This window comes from Benincasa hispida, chromosome 8, assembly GCF_009727055.1.
Source record: "Benincasa hispida cultivar B227 chromosome 8, ASM972705v1, whole genome shotgun sequence".
In the NCBI taxonomy this organism is placed as follows: Eukaryota; Viridiplantae; Streptophyta; class Magnoliopsida; order Cucurbitales; family Cucurbitaceae; genus Benincasa; species Benincasa hispida.
In genome coordinates this window covers 4,088,698-4,110,042 of record NC_052356.1, presented here as the reverse complement: position 1 = coordinate 4,110,042, position 21,345 = coordinate 4,088,698, and the positions used below count along the sequence as shown (strand labels likewise).

Below are 21,345 nucleotides of genomic sequence, written 5' to 3'. Positions count from 1 at the left end.
AAATCCTAGAAAGGCCTCTAGCCTTGGAAAAATTCAACCTCTCACACTTATCACTTTGGTAAATACTTAAAAAGTAAAATTTGAAACTTGAACTAAAATCTAAAATAAAAATATTAATTTCTGAAAAGTATGAATTTGAGATTTATTTTGAAAAACTCTGATAAAAAATTCAAAAATTCAATTAGGTCAAATTAACCTATTTAAATCTAGTTAACAAGATTTTAAGCAATATTTCCAATTAACTCAACTAAATCTAAACTAATCTAAAATAAATAAGATTAACAAAGAAACTAAACTTGAAATTTAACCCCAAAAAAGGGAAGCAGAAGATTACATGTACATGCAGGAAGGGATAAATCAAATGTTGTATTCCACCGCATAGCATTTGAAGTGACAAATAAGATATAAAACTAGCATTATATGCTTGTTTTACAACCATAAACAACTCTTCTGCAGAATTTACATTTTAAATCTTTGATAGCAGAATTATGATATTAAAATGAGATTTTAATAACTATACAAACTGGAGAACAAAGATGGTAGACAATACTTTGAACATACATTATTTCTTCCTATAATGAACACCAATGGGAGAAAAATAAAAGAAAGTGGAGTGACTCAAATGCTTTGTTCGTACATAATTATCCAAAAATATAATTGGTTCACTCAATCTTCTCCAATATTTCCAACCGGGTTTTCCTCTTCCACCCTTTCATCGATGCAACCAAGTTAACCAGACCAATAACTTGGCTCTTACTGTATTCCTGCAAAAACAGGACAATTCTCCAAGCCATGAACAAAGATTTAAATATTGATGTCAACGTAGATACTTCGTCACAATGGTAGTATCAGAAATGTTAGTCCCTGATTAAAACATTCATAAAACTACGTTCATTAAAAACAAACATTTCATGCTATCCAAAGTTCCAAATCAGTATTCGTATATGGATACACATCAGTGATATATATTAATTAAATTGTCAATCCGAACTAGCTCAATGTATGAGGTACCAATTACCACTGTAAAGGTTGATGGTCTGATTCCAACTTCACAAATTGTTGAACTTAAAAAAGATTAAACTTTGTATTGATGTTGAACTCTAAAACATTGGCATTCCAATGGGAACCTTAATATTTTGCAAGCATTCACTAAAAAGATATATATATACAAGTGAACAAGAGTGACTTAAGTAAAAGAACGTAAAAAGACCATAACGGACGGGATAACTAAGATATTTACAATAATAAAATAACCTTAATATTAGCACTATAACACAAGTCATGAATATTCCAACTTTTCTCAGTTCAAGGTAAGTTTCTTACCGGGTGAGCTCGTGCCCAGTGTACGTATTCAGTTTCTGGAAGGTAGTATGCCTGTTTGATGATGCATCATTAGTAAGTTAAATTACAGACTTCATGAACAGTTCAAACAGTACATGATGCTAGTCAATCAAGTTTGAAGCAGGCCACAGAAGTTCGTTCTCTTCAATTAACGATAATTTGAAGATCAGGCTTACCTTAATAAAGGTCTCAACCATTTGTAACTTAGGCCTCACGTTCGCAGAAACAAAATGTTGCAAGCCATTGATTAACACCTGAAAAAGAATGAAAATGAGTATATCATTAAACAGCATAATGAGATGAAGACAAAGGAACCAATAAATAATGCAGTAAGCAAGAAGCAATCTGTAGGATGGCTCATAGATACCTGAAGATCTAATGACATGAGAGCGCGTCCTTCATCTGAACATCTCTTTACTCGTGATATACCTTCGATAAGGGTTTCTGCAACAATATCCAGTCCATACTCCAAGAGGAGGTCTTGAACCTACAAATGTAAAGCATACCGAGTTTCAAAACCAATTACACTAATGGAGAGAATAATTATCGATGATAGTTTGAAAGCTAAGGTCCGTACTCGGAACATCTCTAAATTAACCAGAGAACTTGAACTTCAATTAGAAAATTTTTCTCTTTGTTTACTACAGGGCCAAATAATCAAACCACAGAATATTTAGTCCATCTGTCTTCTATTTCACAGGATACCATGATTGTGAAACAAGCCAATCAAGCAGCCTAAGTCTCAAAGGCTGATCGGTAGCCATTCAAAACCCAGTTTAACAAAAATCAGATTTTGGAACCGTCCAACCCAACCTTATCAATTCTTCGAATTGGATAACATTACTCATCTTGAAAATGATCGAGACCCATGATATATAAATATATATATTCTATGTATGAATGCATAATCTATATTATAAATAAAAAAGTATTAATTTTATAGTATTTATATATTATTCTAGAAAAAAATAAAAGTGATTTGTAAGTTTTAATAAACTTATCAGAAACAAAATTTAGGAGGGAACTTTAAAATATAAAATTTAATAAAAAACATAATCTAATAAGTATAAATTTATTTTATAAATGAATTTTCAATTAAGTGACTACACCATGGAAGAAATCTAAAAAGTGATATCAAATCCAAACTTTGATCTATTGAGCCAAACTTACAAACTAATTATAACTCAACTTTTAGAGCCTAGGCCTACATGATCGAGACATAAGTAGAATATTCCACTCACTTAGCCTAAGCTGAGCCTAGGCCTATGTTTTTATTTTTTTGCCTTTTCTTTTGTCTGGTCCAACCTAATATTAATGATGGGGAGAAGCAAAACTGTTATCACAAAAACGCTTTTCCTTCTAAGATAAACATCATTTGTGTTCAAAACTGCAAAAGAAAAACAATATTACTCTCAAGTCCAAATAAGTAGCCTTGCTATCTTAACACACTAATATTATTAGTCCAGGTCATTGAGTGCACAATCCAAAAAACATATGTAAAGATATATGCAAGTAACATCTCAAGTTTAGAAAAAAAAAAAAAAAAAACATATGTAAAATAGACAGATTATTTTTTAGAAAATAATAATAATAAATTTAGAATCGTTAGCTGAGATGGCTATTCCTACATGAACTGAATGGGAAAAAAATATATCAGTAATTACATAGAAGCAGAAAACATCAGAAAATTATAAATAAGATACTTTTTAAATTCATGGGCTGAGAGGAAAATGTTACACAAGAAATTAAAGAAAACATATATATAAACTCACAAGAAATTAAAGAAAACATAATATAAACTCAGAATAGTTTAAATAATATTTTATAGAGAAAAACATATACAAAATTTAAATAATAACGAATGAATTTGAATTATGGGCCATAAGTTGGATATAAAGAATATTTCTTGCAAAGCATCCTAGTCAATGATCTATCACTCAACGAATGTTAAATACACCGCAGAGAACACAAGGACCAACAAACCGGTAGCTATAAAGATGATGAAAACAGTGTATCAACTGAGAATTTGTAAGAGAGAGAGAAGGGAAAAAAATAATAATCTATCTTGTAGTTCTACAATTTATAACTAATTTAACATGCTGGAACTAATGTAGTTCTGCCAGATTCATTACCTCCTTACGAACTCCACTATGAGCCAGCCTTGTTTTATAATGCTTGAATTCTCCCAATAACAAGTCAACATACCTATTCATACAGTTCAATTAAACAATGTGCTTATAATAGTCATGAACTCATAAGTTAATATGAATAACAACATTACAGCATCCTAGGAGGCTTGAATTCATGGTTTGTTGTCTGTTCTGAATATGCTACAATAATGAAAAATAAAAATTCCCGCAAATTTCTTCACAGTTCGATAGTGCATTTGATAAGCCATAGGCAATAAATGATTCCTTCTTTACACACACACACACAATAAATTGTTGAATATGGGAAATCACCTCTCACTTTATACATATGATTTTATTCCCTGTAATTTGGGTTTACTTTTATTCTTTCCATATGTACATTCTTTTACTGTTATGATATTTTCCTTAATTAGCTATCATAGGTGTATATATAAGGGATGCTCCCTCTTGTAAAATTATCATAAGAAATATAAGAAAAGTTTTGTATTCAACATGGTATCAGAGCCAACCCTATGAATCTTTTCTATAGGTTTCACATCCGAAACCCTAAAAAAGAAAACAGAAAACCTCAAACATACCTAGTAGCTCCATCGATTCCTTGCGTGAAGTTTCACGTCCGAAGAAAAACACATTAAACCCAGCCAACAATCCGAAAATCTGAAGAACAAAGTCTTCGACCAACGATTCACAGCCGAAACATATTCTCTAAAGCAAAAACGTTCATCCGACGACCACGAACATGTTCATCAACCGGAAGTCATCGACCGTGGGTGCCGATTCCTGAAAGTCTCGTCTCCGATCGTGGTAGTCACGGATTGTGGGTGGAGATCGTCGAAAACAAAATCGCGGCAGCATCATCGACGAAATCTCGAGGGAACGGGTTAAGTTGAGTCGGGTCGCACGAACAAAGTCGGGTCGAAACCGGGTCAGCTTCTCCTGGGTCGGATCGGGTTGACGGAACCGCAAGTGAACGGGTTAGAAACTGCACGGGTCATCTGAACGAAGTCAGGTCGAATCGAGTCAGAGTCTTCTGGGTCGGATCGGGTGAAATCTCAGGTCTGGAGCGTGAACCGAGTCTGGACAATTTTTTATCAGTTTTTCATCGTTTTTTTTTCCTTTTTCCTATTTCCTGCTTAATTAATTATTTTGCCAATCAACAATCTTTTATGGCATCCATAAATTCTAACAATACTGAAGGGATCGTATTTCCCATTACTAATCACAAATTAAATGGAAGGAATTGCCTACATTGGTCACAATCAGTTATGATGTTCATATGTGGAAAAGGAAAGGAAGATTACCTGTCAAGCAAAAATCCTATCCCAGACCAAACTGATCAAAGATACAAGACATGGAAAGCGGAAAATAATATGGTTATGTCATGGCTAATCAACTCCATGACGACAGAGATTGGTGAAGGTTTTTTACTCTTCTCAACTGTAAGCGAAATCTAGGAAGCAGCTCGTGAAACTTATTCTGACCAAAAAAATACTGTAGAGTCATTTGAAATTGAAGGCAAAATTCATGAGCTACAACAAGGGGATATACAAGTCACTCACTATTTTACTCAACTATCTTGACTTTGGCAGCAACTGGACGTATTTGAAAGCCATAAGTGGGAATGCGCTGCAGATGAAGTTACATTAAAAAAGATAGTTGAAAAGAAACGAGTGTTCAAATTTCTGCTTGGCCTTAATAAAGAACTCGATGAGCTACGTGGTAGAATCTAGCTATTAAACCATTACCTAACATCAGAGAAGTTTTTGCAGAAGTAAGAAGAGAAGAAAGCAGAAAGAACCTAATGTTAGGAGTGACTACCAGTTCAAAACCTGAAGGATCAGTCTTACTTGCTCAAAACCTTGGTAATGAGGTATGTACAAATACTCATGATAACCGTTACAATCGAAACCAGAACTACACAGGAACTGAGAATCGGCAACGAAAACCAAGACCATGGTGTGAACACCGTAAAAAACCAGGACACACTAAAGAAGTGTGTTGGGATATTCATGGAAAACCTCCAAATTGAAAGCCCAACAAAGGTACAGAAGACAGACGTGGAAAGACCTATCAAGCAAGTACATCATCAGAAGGTAACGTCAATCCTGAATATAATGTGTTTACTAAGGAGCAGTTGGACCTTCTCCAAAAACTATTCGGTCAACCGAAACCTACTAAAAAAACATCAGAAACCAGCGTAGCAACAATGGTACAATCAGGTAACTTTCTTTGGGCTCTTAATGCAACCAAAGAAAATTGTAGTACTTGGATTATTGACTCTGGTGCATCAGATCACATGACAGGTGACATCTCACTTTTAACTAACTACACACACTGTAACAGTCAAATTACTGTAAAGATTTGCCGATGGTACCTATTCTAAAATAATGGGAACTGGAAATGTGTTTCTTAGGTGTTTCAATGTGAGTCTTGTGAAATGGCAAAGTTGGCTCGATCCTCATATCCGGTAAGCGCATATAAACCCTCTTATCCCTTTTCTATGATGCATAGTGATGTTTGGGAACCTAGTAGAGTTCAAAATGTAATAGGAGCTAAATGGTTTGTTTCATTTATTGATGATCACACTAGACTTACTTGGGTATTTCTAATGAAAGAAAAATCTGAAGTTACTTCCATATTCCAGAATCTGTTTGCCATGATTTTCAATCTCTTTAACACCAAAATCCAAATTCTTCACACTGACAATGCTAAGGATTATTTTAACACTTGAAAAATTTTCTAAATGAAAAAGGTATTACCCACCTGAGTACATGTCCAAACACTCCCCAGCAAAATGGAATTGCAAAGAGAAAAAACAGACACCTCCTAGAAGTTTCTAGAGCTTTAATATGTCACGCTAACACCCCCACCTTTTTTGGGGAGAAGCGGTTCTAATAGCCACCTACCTTATTAATAGAATGCCCTCTCGAATATTAGGCTTCAAAACTCCCTTACAAAAACTTAAGGAAGTATTTCCACACGATAGACTATTTTCTCAAGTCCTTTTAAAAATATTTGGTTGCACAGTCTTTGTCCAAGATCATAGACCCAATAGGAGTAAGTTAGATCCTAAGGCAATAAAATGCATCTTTCTCGGTTATGCTCCAAGCCAAAAGGGATACAAATGCTACTCACCAACTAAAAAAAGGTTCTATACATCCATGGATGTAACCTTCTTTGAAACCCAACCTTACTTCAAAAAACAAGACACCATTGAACCTTCCACCTTCATAGAAAACGGAAAACTTCTGGAAAGCGAAGAAACCCAAAAACTAGATCCTTTTGAAGAGAGTGCTCCATATGTTCCTTATATACATGAAATAGATATTCCCAATCAAGGCCCACCAGAAAGTAGGAAAGACCCTATAGTCTATACTAGAAGGAAGAACACCCTTGAACATGCACCAATACTCAATCAAAACCTAACCGAAATACAGGAAAATCATGTCTCCAACTCCACAGCCGAAACACTTAATGAAAACATTGATCTTCCAATTGCAAAACGGAAAGGGATAAGAACCTGTACGATGCATCCCATCCAAAACTACCTATCCTACAAAAACCTCTCTCCCAAGTTTAAAGCATTCACAACCACACTATCCCAAGTTTACATTCCGAACAATGTCTATGAAGCCCTCAATGACATTAATTGGAAGCAAGTTGTATTAGATGAAATAAAGGTCTTGGAAAAGAACCACACATGGGAAATAATAGACCTTCCTCCAGGAAAGAAAACAGTAGGACGCAAATGGATCTTCACCATCAAGTACAAGGCTAATGGAGAAATAGATAGGTTCAAAGCTAGACTCGTCGCCAAAGGATTCACCCAGTCCTATGGCATTGACTATCAAGAAACATTTGCCCCAGTAGCAAAATTAAATACTATTCGTGTCCTGTTTTCCCTGGCTGTGAATAATGATTGGATTCTTCACCAATTAGACATAAAGAATGCCTTCCTTAATGAAGACTTAAAAGAAGAAGTGTATATGGATATATCGGCCGGTGTAGAATCTACTCAAACCATAAATAAGGTATGCAAACTCAAAAAATCCCTATATGGCCTAAAACAATCCCCTAGGGCGTGGTTTGATAAATTCTCAAGAGTGATAAAGGAAAACGGGTACTCACAATGTCAATCTGACCATACTCTCTTCGTCAGACATTCTTGCATAAGTAAAATAGCAATTATCATTGTCTATGTAGATGACATTATCCTTACTGGAGACCATGAAGAAGAAATAAGAAATCTAAAACTTTTCTTATCCAAGGAATTCGAATTAAAGGACTTAAGCAACCTTAAATACTTCCTAGGAATAGAAGTAGCCGCTCAAAAACAGGCTTGAGCATTTCTCAAAGAAAATATGTCCTTGACCTGTTAAAGGAAACTGGAATGCTTGGATGCAAGCCTACTAATACTCCAATTGACACTAACAATCACATAATCAAATAAAACAATCACAAACTGGTTAACAAAGATAAGTATCAAAGACTAGTTGGAAAATTGATTTACCTAACTCACACAAGACCTGATATCTGTTTTGCAGTTAGCTTTGTAAGTCAATTTATGAATAGTCCAACAGAAGACAACATGCAAGCTGTATACAGAATACTGAGGTACTTGAAAGGAACTCCAGGAGAGGGATTATACTTCAAGAAATCTAAGAGAAGAAACATCGAAATCTTCACAGATGCCGATTGGGCAAGCTCAAAAATAGACAGAAGGTCAACTTCCAGATATTGCACATTTGTTTGGGGAAATTTAGTCACCTGGCGAAGCAAGAAACAATCTGTAGTATCCAAAAGCAGTGCCGAAGCAGAACTAAGAGCTCTAGCTCAAGGAATATGTGAAGGAATGTGGCTCAAAAGCATTCTATCTGAACGTAAAATCAAATCAGAAGAACCAATAGAGGTACATTGTGATAATCAAGCTACCATCAGTATCGCCAAAGACCTAGTCCATCATGATCGCATAAAATATGTGGACATTGATCGGCACTTTATTAAAGAAAAAATTGAAAACAAAAGCATCTCACTCAACTACATACCTACCAAGAGGCAAATTGCTGACATACTAACAAAATATATTGCAAAACTTGAGGGGGAGTGTTGAATATGGGAAATCACCTCTTACCTTATACATATGATTTTATTCCCTATAATTTGGGTTTACTTTTATTCTTTCCATATGTACATTTTTTTAATATTATAATGTTTTCCTTAATTAGCTATCATAGGTGTATATATAAGGGATGCTCCCTCTTGTAAAATTATCATAAGAAATATAAGAAAAGTTCTGTATTCAACATAAATAAATAGACCATTATGTGAGCAACCAAAAAATCTCTCTGGTATATAGAGTTGGAGCTCAAATTCCATGCAGAGCGAGAAGAAAGGAAGACAACAATGAAGTAAACAATTCAAACAGAAGAATTCTTTGTATTGCTAATGTGTTTGTCCCTCATGTTAGGGGTGGAAACGGTTCGGTTTGGTTCGGTTTTGTGGTCAAATCGAACCGAACCGATTTATTGGTTCAAACCGAACCGCATATGCGGTTCGGTTCGGTTTCAAATTCGGTTTTGGCATTTTTAAAAAATCCATATTATATTCTTTTTTTAATTAAAAACGGTTCGGTTCGGTTCGGTTTTAAATTCGGTTTTGTTCTTTAAATTAAAAGCGGTTCGGTTTTAAATTTGGTTTTACTCTTTTTTTAAATATATAAATAAATGTATATATATATATTAGTTAAAAACGGTTCGATTCGGTTTCAAATTCGGTTTTCGAAAGTGAAACCGAACCGAACCGAATTTTTCGGTTTCATTGAGTTTTCGGTTCGGTTCGGTTCGGTTTTTAGAAACGGCTCAGTTTTTGTGGTTTGAATGACCACCCCTACCTCATGTTAAGAAATTTAGAGAACTTTAGTCCATATGGTACAAGACTTATCAACGTAGTCCCTTATGTTCTATTATTTCTTAATTTAGCCCGTAGTGGTGTGGAGGTTAAAACTAATTGAAAAAAAATGAATAAAAATTTAGAGGTGAAAAAGAAGTCAAATGGAAAGTTTCTGCTTCCTCTTCCAAATTTATAAGAAATGGATGGAAATTTTGAATTTTTTTCTCTTAGATGACTTCTTTTCTCCTCTGAGTTCCTGCCAATTCACAATTGTGTAAGTACATCATCGACCAATTTTAACATTCCTCAACAGCAAGGAACCAAAGGGAGAATTGCTAGAAAAATAAGAAACTAAATTGAAAACCTTTTAAACAAAAAGGATTAAATTTTAAAAAAATACCCAAACATGAGGAACGAACTAAAACAGTCTTTTCATACACAGAAAAATATACTCCATTCTTGCTACAGGTGGTCTTTTTCACATTAAAATTTGTGGGAAATAAGGGGCTTTGTTGATAGTTTATAGCTCCAAGGATATTTTAGTATTTTATTTTATCATTTTATTTTATCCTAGGTTTATTTCCTTTTTTTTATTTTAGGACTTACTAGAGCCTATAAATATGACTTCTATTGTAACTTTCATTGTGTGTTAAAAATAATAAAAGAGACTCTATCATGGTTTTTTTTTTTCCCTGTTTTAGGGTTTTCCACGTAAACCTTACGTTCTCTATTTTCTATCTTCCAACATGGTAGAGCGTGGTGACGAAACCCTAGCTGCCATCGACGAAAACTAACTGGTGCAAGATAATCTTAGTTTTGCACCAGCCCTGCTATTGTCGATTCTGACCACCGATGCTACTGTCGTCGTCGCCATCGATTCTGTCGCCGCCAATATCGTCGCTATTACTGCTGTGCAAGCCGTGGTTAATCGGCACCTTCAATCCTTGCATATCCATCCAACTCTAGCGCCACCGCAACCCTTTGATGGAAACCCTAGCGTCGCCGCCCTTTTTCACAATGCCACCGGTGTTCCTCCCTTGTTTTCAAGAGTTGTCGCTGTCTATCCCTCCAATCTCAGTGCCAGTAGCCGAAACCTACACCTTGAAGCCGAGATTGGTGAGTCGTCCGCCTACCACAGAGGTAAATCCCCTGTTTCGGCAACGTCAGAAATCCCCGGCTTCTTTCCCTTTCAGCCGCAAGCAACCTATCTGCAGCCATTGGGCTTCCTCATCATGAATCACCTAGTTATGAACATTAAGGTTCGATTGGTTTATCTCCAGATATGGTCCAACAACAGCTAGCTAATCTTCAGGCAAGTTTTCAGCAATAAATTGCTGCTTTTGGGATAGCCCTAGGTCTGTCTCTTATACACATCTAGATGTGTATAAGAGACAGCTCTTGTACTTTGTGTATCAAAATTAATAATAAAAAATAGTCTCTATCGTGGTTTTTTCTCCCTGTTTTAGGGTTTTCCACGTAAACCTAGTGTTCTCTATTTTCTATCTTTTAACATGGTAGAGCTGTCTCTTATACACATCTAGATGTGTATAAGAGACAGGTTCTTGTATGAAACATAGAAAAGAATAACAAAAAGAGTGATTGTATCGTGGTTTTTTATCCCTGTTTTAGGGTTTTCCACGTAAAACGTTGTGTTCTTCTCTTCTCTTTGTTTCATCAAATAGGGACCTTACCCTCTTGTATCTGTCTCTTATACACATCTAGATGTGTATAAGAGACAGACCAAGACCTAGGCCAGGGGATCCTCAAGAGCACATTTGGAAAGGAGAAGACTCTTTGCTTCGATCACGACTGATTAATAGTATGGAACCTCAGATAGGGAAACTGTCGTTGTATGTTTCAACAATTTTACACTACTCTTGAGACTCAGTTCAACACCAAAATTGTTATTCCTCGTAGTGATAATGGTCGTGAGTTCCTTAATAACACTCTTCGTGATTTTCTGTCTTCTGAAGACATTGTCCACCAAAGCTCGTGTGCCTATACACCTCAACAGAATGGGATGGCTGAAAGGAAAAATTGTCACCTTCTTGAGGTTGCACGATCTCTCATGCTGTCTACTTCATTTCCATCTTACTTATGGGGGGGGATGCAGTTCTAACTGCAGCTCATCTTATTAATTAAATGTCTTCCCGTGTCTTCCAACTCCAAACCCCTCTTGAATGCCTCAAGGAGTCATACCCTACCACACAGCTTATTCCCGATGTTCCTCTTCAAGTTTTTGGATGCACTGCCTTTGTAAAACTCTTAGGTTTGAAAAAGAATCAGAATGCTCTATTCATTCACCAAAGATATGAATATATACAAGTGTACAAAGCATAGAAAAGGAAAATATCATAAAATATTTACAAGAATGGAAAATCCTAATTATAGAATTATAACACTCCCCCTCAAGTAGGAGCATATATGTTAATCATGCCCAACTTGTTACATAGATAATCTATACGTCTTCCATCCAATGCTTTCGTGAAGATATCTCCTAATTGTTCTCCAGTCTTCACATATCCTATAGATACCAACCCTTGTTGAATTTTCTCACGTACAAAATGGCAAGCAACTTCAATATGTTTAGTTCTTTCATGAAATACTGGATTAGACGGAATATGAAGTGCTGCTTGATTATCACACCATAACTTTGTCAGTGTGGTGATTTCAAATCCCAACTCAACAAGAAGTTCATATATCCATATCAATTCACACACAAATTGTGCCATTGCTCTATATTCTAATTCAGCACTTGAACGTGACACCACATTTTGCTTCTTACTCTTCCAAGAAATCAAATTACCACCAACAAAAACACAATACCCTGAAGTTGATCTTCTATCTTCTTTGGATCCTGCCCAATCGGCGTCTGAGAAACATTCAATATTAGTATGACCATAATCCTTATATAATAAACCACGCTCGGGAGTAGGCTTCAAATAACAAAGAATCTATTCCAATGCAGCCCAATGATCAACTGTAGGGCATGACATGTACTGACTCACAATATTTACTGAATAGGCTATGTCGGGTCGAGTCACTATAAGGTAATTAAGTTTTCCCACTAACCTCTTATATCTTTCAGGATCTTTTAGCAATTCTCCATCTTTTGTGAGCAGTAAGTTGGGCATCATTGAGGTACTACATGACTTGGCCCATAGCTTTCCTGTTTCAGTCAACAAATAAAGTATATATTTTCTATGTGATAATAGAATTCCTTCCTTGCTTCTTATTACCTCAATTCCTAAGAAGTATTTCAACATGCCCAAATCTTTTGTGGAATTGACTATGAAGAAATGTCTTTAGAGACTAGATACTTAAAGCATCATCACCAGTAATCACAATATCATCCACATATACGACTAACAAGATGACACCACCCTCAGATCTCTTAAAAAAGACTGAATGATCTAACATACTCTTCCGCATTCCAAAGCTTTCAATCACCTGACTAAATTTACCAAACCAAGCTCGTGGGTTCTGCTTTAACCCATACAAGGATTTACGAAGGTGACACACCATTCCATTCTCCCCCTGAGCAACAAACCCTAGTGGTTGCTCCATATACACCTCTTCTTGAAGATCACCATGAAGAAATGCATTTTTAATATCAAGCTGATGTAAAGGCCAATGATTGATTGAAGCTAATGAAATAAACAACCGCACAGATGCCATTTTTGCTATAGGAGAAAAAGTATCAACATAGTCAATGCCATAAGTTTGTGCATAGCCTTCCGCTACAAGGTGCGCTTTTAACCGAGCAACAGAACCATCAGGATTGACTTTAACCGTAAACACCCATTTGCAACCGATAGCCTTCTTTCCTGCAGGGAGAGAAACTAAATCCCAAGTACAATTATCATCAAGGCAGTCATCTCCTCCACCATTGCGGCACACCAACTAGGATGAGACAAAGCCTCATGAATAGTTTTAGGGATGGATACAGACTCTAAAGATGCAATGAATGAACATGTGGAAGGCGACAAATGGTTATATGAAACAAAAGAGGAAATAGGATGAGCACATGTATGTTTATCTTTACGAAGAGCAATAGGGAGATCATCACTCGTTTCTAGATCCACTGACGAAGAAGACTCTAGTACAGGGCATGGAACTGAAGGAGGTTGTCGTCGAGTATAGACCTTAACAATGGGTGGAAGAGTAGAGGTAGCCACAGGTAGAGATGAATCAAGAAGAGGATCGGAGGGAGAAGTAACTGTGTAGACAAGGAAATCATCCTCTACTTTCTTATGCTCCCCTTGACTCTTATTCGAAGAGAATGATGCTGATGAAAAAAATGGGGTATGTTCAAAAAACGTGATATCAGGAGAGACGAAATATTTATTTAGACTAGGACAATAACACCGATACCCTTTTTGGACACAGGAATAACCAAGGAATACACATTTTAAGGACTTTGGATCCAGCTTGGTATGCTGAGGCCGAACATCCCGAACAAAGCAGGTACAACCAAATATTTTGGGTGGAATGGGAAACAAATTTTGCTTGGGGCATAAAGTACGAAAAGGTATCTCACCCTTAAGAATGGAAGAAGGCATGTGATTTAATAAGAAACAAGCTGTGGAAGCAGCATCAACCCAAAAGGATTTTGGAACATGCATCTGAAACATCAAAGCTCTGGCTGTCTCAAGGAGATGATGATTCTTTCGTTCTGCAACCCCATTTTGGGATGGAGTATCGACACAAGAACATTGATGAAGAATGCCATGGGCATCTAAATAAGACTTGAGTGTATGAGAGAAATATTCCTTGGCATTATCACTCCGTAGAATTTTAAGAGCACCACTAAACTGAGTTTGGATTTCAGCATGGAAGTTACGAAAATGAGAAAGTAACTCAGAACGACTTTTCATTAAATATAACCACGTAACACAAGAATAGACATCGACAAATGTAACAAAATACCGAAACCCTCCTTTGGACTCAACAGGACAAGGACCCAAACATCAGAATGGACTAATTCAAAAGGAGCACTAGCTCGTTTATTGACTCGAAGATACAAACTCAAACAATGAAATTTAGCAAACTGACATGACTCACAATCTAAAGAAGACAAATGTTGAAGTTGTGGACGAAGACTCTTCAACACAGAGATAGACGGATGGCCCAAATGACAATGCTCTTCAATGGGAGATGACACACTTGAGCATGTGATGGCTGTAGGTGTTTGTGGTTCAAAGATGTAAAGACCTCCAAATTCACGCTCTTTACCAATAGTTTGTTTCGTCATAAGATCCTGAAATAAGCAATAACAGGGAAAAAAGGAGACACAACAATGAAGATCACGAGTGAGTTTACTGACCGAAATCAAATTAAACGAGAAATGTGGTAAATTTAAAACTGATGACAAAGAAATTGATTCAGTAAGATGGACGGTTCCTGATCCTAAAACAGGAGTGGAGGTTCCATCAGCTATAGTGACATTAGGTGAAGAGGTAGATGTACAAAGGTTAGAGAATAAACTGGGGTTACCTGTCATATGGTCTGTAGCGCCATAGTCAATGACTCATTTTGACGTGGAGGAAAGAAGGCATTTAGAAATCTTACCTGTCTCTGCGATGGCCGTAATGGGAGTAGAAGATGATGCCCTCATTGACTCTTGATACTGCTGAAATTTAGCAAACTCCTCTGCAGAAATCGTAATTGACTTGTCAAGATTATCAAGAGTAGAGGCGACATGTGCAGAGGGTGATGGTATCCTCTGACCCTTATTCAGCAATTTTCTGCATTCACGCTTCGTATGGTCAGGTTTATGACAATAATAGCAAACTATACCTCCTGATTTTGATCTTTGGTTATTTGGATGACCTTTGAAGCTATTTGATTCAACCCCCTTATTACCTCTATAATCATTTGTGCGCCCAATCAAAGCACTGCTAGAATCAGATGATGTAACTGCTTGTGTCTTTTCAGTACGAAGTATTCGAGTGTAAGCTTCTTCCAACGAGGAGATATTTGAGCTTGACAACACTTGATCTTTGGCCATCTCATATTTAGGTGCAAGACCTACTAAAAAGCTCATGGTAAACAACTTTTCACGTTGAGCCATTAGAACTTTTGGATCCGTGCTAATTGGCATCAAGGCATTGAATTCCGCGCATGTATTTTTAACCTCCATAAAGTAGCTTGTAAGAGATTTTTCTCCTTGATCAGGTTGATATAGAGTCTTACAAACATCAAACACTCTATTAATATTTTCTTTCCCTGAATAAAGGAAATCCAGATATTCCAATAGTTCCTTGACTGATTCGCAGTGATTTACTAGTTCAACAATTTCACGGTCAATAGAATTCTTGATTTGTAGAAGCATCCTTGAATCGTCCCACCACCAAATCTTCTTATTAGCATCAATCAGTGGCTCTTCTGTGATGTGATCATCTATCTCCATGCTCCTAATAAAGTGGCGGACATTTGATCTCCATGAATAGTAGTTAGATTCATTCAACTTGTGTTCAGTTACTTTTGATACCATAGGAACAAACTCAGGCATGACTACTGATTTCTTATCAGCCATTACCTCAAAAAACAATAGACACCGGACAGCAAAGAATTAAACCCTAATTTACCGAAGAGATGTCTTTACAAGCAGTGAGAATATCTATATATCCCAAACAAACACACCACCAAGAAGAGTCAACCACACTGAAGAAACTCACAGAAAACGAACAAAAAAGGACGGCGCACGCGCCTACACGCGCCGGCGCGTGGATGGACGGCAAGAAGAACAATCGGCGCGTCAGCCTCACGCGCTAGTCAGATGGCAACCGGACTTTAAGGTTTTGTAGATCAGCGGCTGGACTCCTCTTTGGACTGGGCGGCGTCGAAAAAAACTTCATTTTTTTTTTTCTTTTTTCCGGCTACGGCGGCGGCGGCTAACGACGGTGAACGAACCGAAGACGGTGACTGTGAGCAAAAGTGTAAACTCACCTTTCCACAAAACCCTAAACGTATCACAAATGGGTTCTAAATTCTCAAACCCTAGGGTTCACAAAAACCTTAAGTTTATTTAGAGAGCTCTGATACCATGTAAAACTCTTAGGTTTGAGAAAGAATCAGAATGCTCTATTCATTCACCAAAGATATGAATATATACAAGTGTACAAAGCATAGAAAAGGAAAATATCACAAAATATTTACAAGAATGGAAAATCCTAATTATAAAATTATAACAGTTCATAGTCATGGCCCTAACCAAACTAAGTTTACCCCTCGTGCTTAGAAATGTGTCTTCGTTGGGTATCCCCTTCACCAACGAGGTTATAAATGCTTCCACCCTTCTTGGAAATACTTCAAATCCATGGATGTAAATTCCTTGAGGATAATTAGATGAAACTCTAGACAGGTACAAAGCTAGACTTATAGCAAAAGGGTTTACTCAAACTTATGGGATAGATTATTCTGAGACTTTCTTTCCTGTAGCGAAGTTAAACACGGTCCGAGTCCTTCTTTCTGTTGCAATTAATAAAGACTGGCCTCTCCTCCTCCTCCTCCTTCTCGGTTTTGAAGCTCAGTTTGATCATCAAGTTTGTAAACTCGGGAAGTCTTTGTATGGTTTGAAACAGTCCCCGAGAGCGTGGTTCGACAGGTTTACTACCTTTGTTAAGTCCCAAGGTTTCACTCAGGGACATTTTGATCACATGTTATTTACAAAAAGGCCAGTATCTGGGAAAAGTATTGTGCTAATTGTATATGTTGATGATATTGTTCTGTCAAGAGATGATGTTGTTGAGATCACCAAGATGAAAAAGAAAATGGCTGATGAGTTTAAGGTCAAAGACCAAGGAAATTTAAAGTATTTCCTTGGAATGGAGGTGGCAAGATCTACGGGAAGTGGTATCTGTCTCACAACGGAAATACACTCTTGACCTATTAAAAGATACAAGTATGACTGGATATAGACCTGCTGACACTCCTATTGAATTCAATGTGAAACTGGGAGATTCTATTGACAATGTTCTTGTTGATAAAGAGAGGTATCAGCGTCTAGTAGGAAAATTGATTTACTTATCTCACACTAGACCAGATATTTCCTATGCTATCAGTGTTGCTAGTCAGTTTATGCAGACACCTTACGAAGAACATATGAAAGCTGTGAATCGGATTCTGAGATATTTGAAAAGCTCACCACGTAAAGGTGTAATGTTCAGAAAAACGGATAGGAAATGCATTAAAGCTTATATCGACTTTGATTAGGCAGGATCAATTATTGACAGAAAGTCCACCTCTGGATATTGTACTTTTGTGTGAGGTAACCTAGTTACTTGGAGAAGTAAGAAGCAAAGCGTTGTTGCAAGAAGCAGTGCTGAAGCTGAATACAGAGCTATGGGTTTGGGAATCTATGAAGAAATCTGGTTGAAGAAAGTTTGGTTTGATTAACACCAAGACAGTGTTCTACCTATAAAGCTCTATTGTGATAATAAAGTGGCTATGTAACATGATAGAACGAAACATGTGGGGATTGACAGACACTTTATAAAAGAGAAACTGGACAATGGCAGTATCTATATTCCGTATATTCCATCTAGTCAACAAGTTGTTGATATTCTCACTAAAGGGTTACTCAGGTAAAGTTGTGACTTATGTGTTGGAAAGTTGGGTCTAATTGACATTTATGCCCCAACTTGACGGGGAGTGTTGGAAATAAGGGGCTTTGTTGATAGTTTATAACCTCAAAGGTATTTTAGTATTTTACTTTACCCTACGTTTATTTCCTTTTTTCTTTTAGGGCTTGCTAGAGCTTATAAATATGACTTCTATTGTAACTTTCATTGTGTGTTAAAAATAATAAAAGAGACTCTCTATCGTGGTTTTTTCTCCCTCTTCTAGGGTTTTCCACGTAAACCTAGTGTTCTCTATTTTCTATCTTTTAACAAAAAAATTTCAAACACGCAGATATGATGTGATTCAAACATCATTTAACAAATTCAGATTAATACTTAATAGCTTGAGATGTAGTAGCTCCCATTTAAAGTACTTTCACTTGATATAAAAGTAGCAGGTCAACCTTTCACCATAGTTTGGAAAATACATTTATATGTATGTCTATGTATATGTATATATATTATATAATATTAACTTAGAACTCTAATGTAAAAAAAAGTGGGTATCCGAGGGAACAAACCCATTATGCTCTAGTCCAAGCTCTTTTACTTCCCATTTTGCATTGGCTATCCGATCAACATAACTGTAAATAGAGAAGTTTATCATTAAAAATTAGTACCATCTTCGAAAATCATAGTAATGAATATCAAGAGAGAATTTTATTCAAATGAATCAAAAGTTGTCAATACAAGAAGAAAATCTCTCTTTTTATAGAGAATTGGAAAGCAAACTAATTCTATTCCTAATTAATCAAACAATCTAATTCTAATCCTAATAAACCAAGGAAATTAATCCTAATCCTGATCAATCATGGAAACTAATCCCTATCCTAATCAATTAAGGATTTGACCATAATACCCTAATCCTACTGCATCACATAGTTGCAGAATTCAATAAAAGAATTTTACTTTTTTAGCCTGTGGAAAGCAAACTTGCTGCTATTGACATTGAACCATATAACTTCTAGATATAATCAAGGAGAGCAGAAGTTTCAGGTATGATAAGGAAATTACTACCTACTTTGTGTTATACCAACATATATGATTCATAGTTAAATAATCAAGTTGTTAGCATTGTCTTTATCCTTTTTGACGCAGTCTGCCTGCTTCAAATGACAAATAGGTACTTTTCCATCACTATGGTAATTCATTATTATGCAGGAAGTTGTTAAGCTAGGTGATGGCCGCCAGGAGCCTAGTAGCTAGCTTATGTGTTTGGAGTCAACCTCCTAGTATACTCTGGCGATCACTAAAAGTTTGCCTCAGTTCCTTCTTGAAATTATATGCTCAGGTACTCCCCCACGTAATGGTAATCTACAGGCATGGTGTAGGTTGTAAATATGTTAATTAGCTGTAAAATCATCAATGATTTTATTTTATTCCTATTATGATTGTCTTTCCTATATAAGAAGGCTATGTATCACTTAAATTATTGATTACAAATATTTAATTCCATTCAAACTTAAATGGTATCAGAGCTCATAAACCCCAAACGGCCAACGGGTATTCGGTCCCCAAAAAAAATTGGGATTTAATCCAAGAATTATGAACCCAGCACCATATTGAGGATCCCACCCAAGAGATATCATACACTTTATAAGATAGATAGACTACTCTCGTTGCCAATTGGTCTTAAGATGGAACCTCATGTTATCTAATGCATGGAGAGTTGCCCACTGCGAGCTGCCATGGAGGAGTTCTTCTGGAAATCGTAGGAAATGGAGCAAAACTAAGCTGAGTAACAAAAACGCACCAAATTCTTTTGCCTAGAATCAGCAAGTGTTGCAGATACCCCTAATTTAGGATACTGAAATGCACAGTTTGGCAACCACCTTGGATGATAACAATGATGATCTTATCCAGAAGGCCTCCATCAAACTACCCATAGCTGTCAGCCTGTCACTAATATTCCTTGTTGGTTCTCCCTACAGATAGCAAAGAAGTGCTGTGCTAGAAAATCTACCAGACATTATTGTGGGGCTGACGCAGAAGTAGCATGCATCAAAGGCCAATTGATCACGACAGTGGATGGCTTCATATTCTCTCAAGGGATTCAGCATCTTGGAAACTCCCAATATGTATAACTTTGCGAGCAGATTGGATTCCTATGCATATCTTCTATCTAAAATGTTCAATGATTTCAATTTACTTTGATCCTGGCCATGTACTGCATCTTACTGTTCCCACTTCAATACTATTAAGTAAACCACAACATGTTATACTAATGAATAGAGAAGTTCAACTAATTACAAAGGATTGAGCAGTGAACTGATAAGTTTTCAGGCTTTGCCAGGGGCTAAAGATACCTCACGAGGCTACTTTATTTATTTATTTCTATGAAAAAATGGCTTTTGAAAGATTATAAAAGGGCATACGAAGAACAACCCAACAAAAAAGAGCCATGAAAAAAGCAACCTAACTAGCTACACAAAAACAGCTCCAATGTAATTATAGAAAACCTTATAAACAGATGGCCACAAGGCTTTAAACATACATTTAACATGGCTTTGAATGGTGCTCAGAGCATAAATAAATTTGGAAAAATCAAGGGTATGTTGTTTAAACATGGCCGAGTCAAGGATTAAACAAGTTTCTTCCCATTTTCATTGCAAAGTGGAACCTTTATCATTCATGTACCTTGGTCTTCTGTTTGGGGGTCATCCAAAGACTACCTTTTCAGGAGCTGGTTATAGACAAAAAACAAAAGAAACTTGATCGCTGGAGGAGATTTGATTAGCCATGAGGTGGGAGATTAACGGTTTACAACTTAGCTTTATAAAAGATTCTTTTATACTATTTGTTTCTTTTTCTAAGGCCTCCTAGTGTTAGCAAGATTGTGAAAAGCCTGATGAAATCATTTTTTTTCTTTTTTGGGGAAAGAAATAAGCAGAGCAATATCAACCATTTGGTATGAGGATTTTGGCTTCAAAAGCCCAATAAGAAGGTAGCCTTTGTATTGGTGGATCTCCAAATTGCAGCTCTTGCAAAATGGGGTTGAAGGTTTCTGAATGAAAATGATTCTCTTTGATCCAAAGTCATCATGTCTCATGAGCATTCATGGTTATAAACCCCATGATTGGCACACAGCAGGTAACAAGGCTTTGAGCATGAGGAGTCCTTGTGATGTAGCCTAAAGGACCCAAACGAGAGAATTCCTCCCAAACTCGAAATCTAGAATATTGATAGAATCAAAGTTGTCTCTTGAATACATGGGGGATCACCTATTTATAGAATCTATTACAAATCGGGATAAAAAGGAAATTAACCTAGAAAATCACTAAATATTAACCCTATCCTTCTCACATCATTCAATCCACACAAAATAAAAAATTAAAAAAAAA

General features: G+C 36.4%; 1 protein-coding gene across 2 annotated transcripts in view; it reads right to left on the bottom strand.

Moving 5' to 3' along the window:
• Positions 1–348: 348 nt before the first annotated feature.
• The window catches only part of LOC120083748 (syndetin), an 80,943-nt gene continuing 59,946 nt past the window's right edge, over positions 349–21,345 (bottom strand). For both annotated transcript variants that reach the window (XM_039039605.1, XM_039039606.1), the window contains 6 exons: positions 18,526–18,588; positions 3,474–3,546; positions 1,709–1,828; positions 1,518–1,595; positions 1,324–1,374; positions 349–764 (listed from right to left, as the gene is read on the bottom strand). In XM_039039605.1, the coding sequence (XP_038895533.1) occupies positions 663–764; positions 1,324–1,374; positions 1,518–1,595; positions 1,709–1,828; positions 3,474–3,546; positions 18,526–18,588 (487 nt within the window). In that variant the 3' untranslated portion in view covers positions 349–662. The remainder of the gene's footprint in view (positions 765–1,323; positions 1,375–1,517; positions 1,596–1,708; positions 1,829–3,473; positions 3,547–18,525; positions 18,589–21,345) is intronic.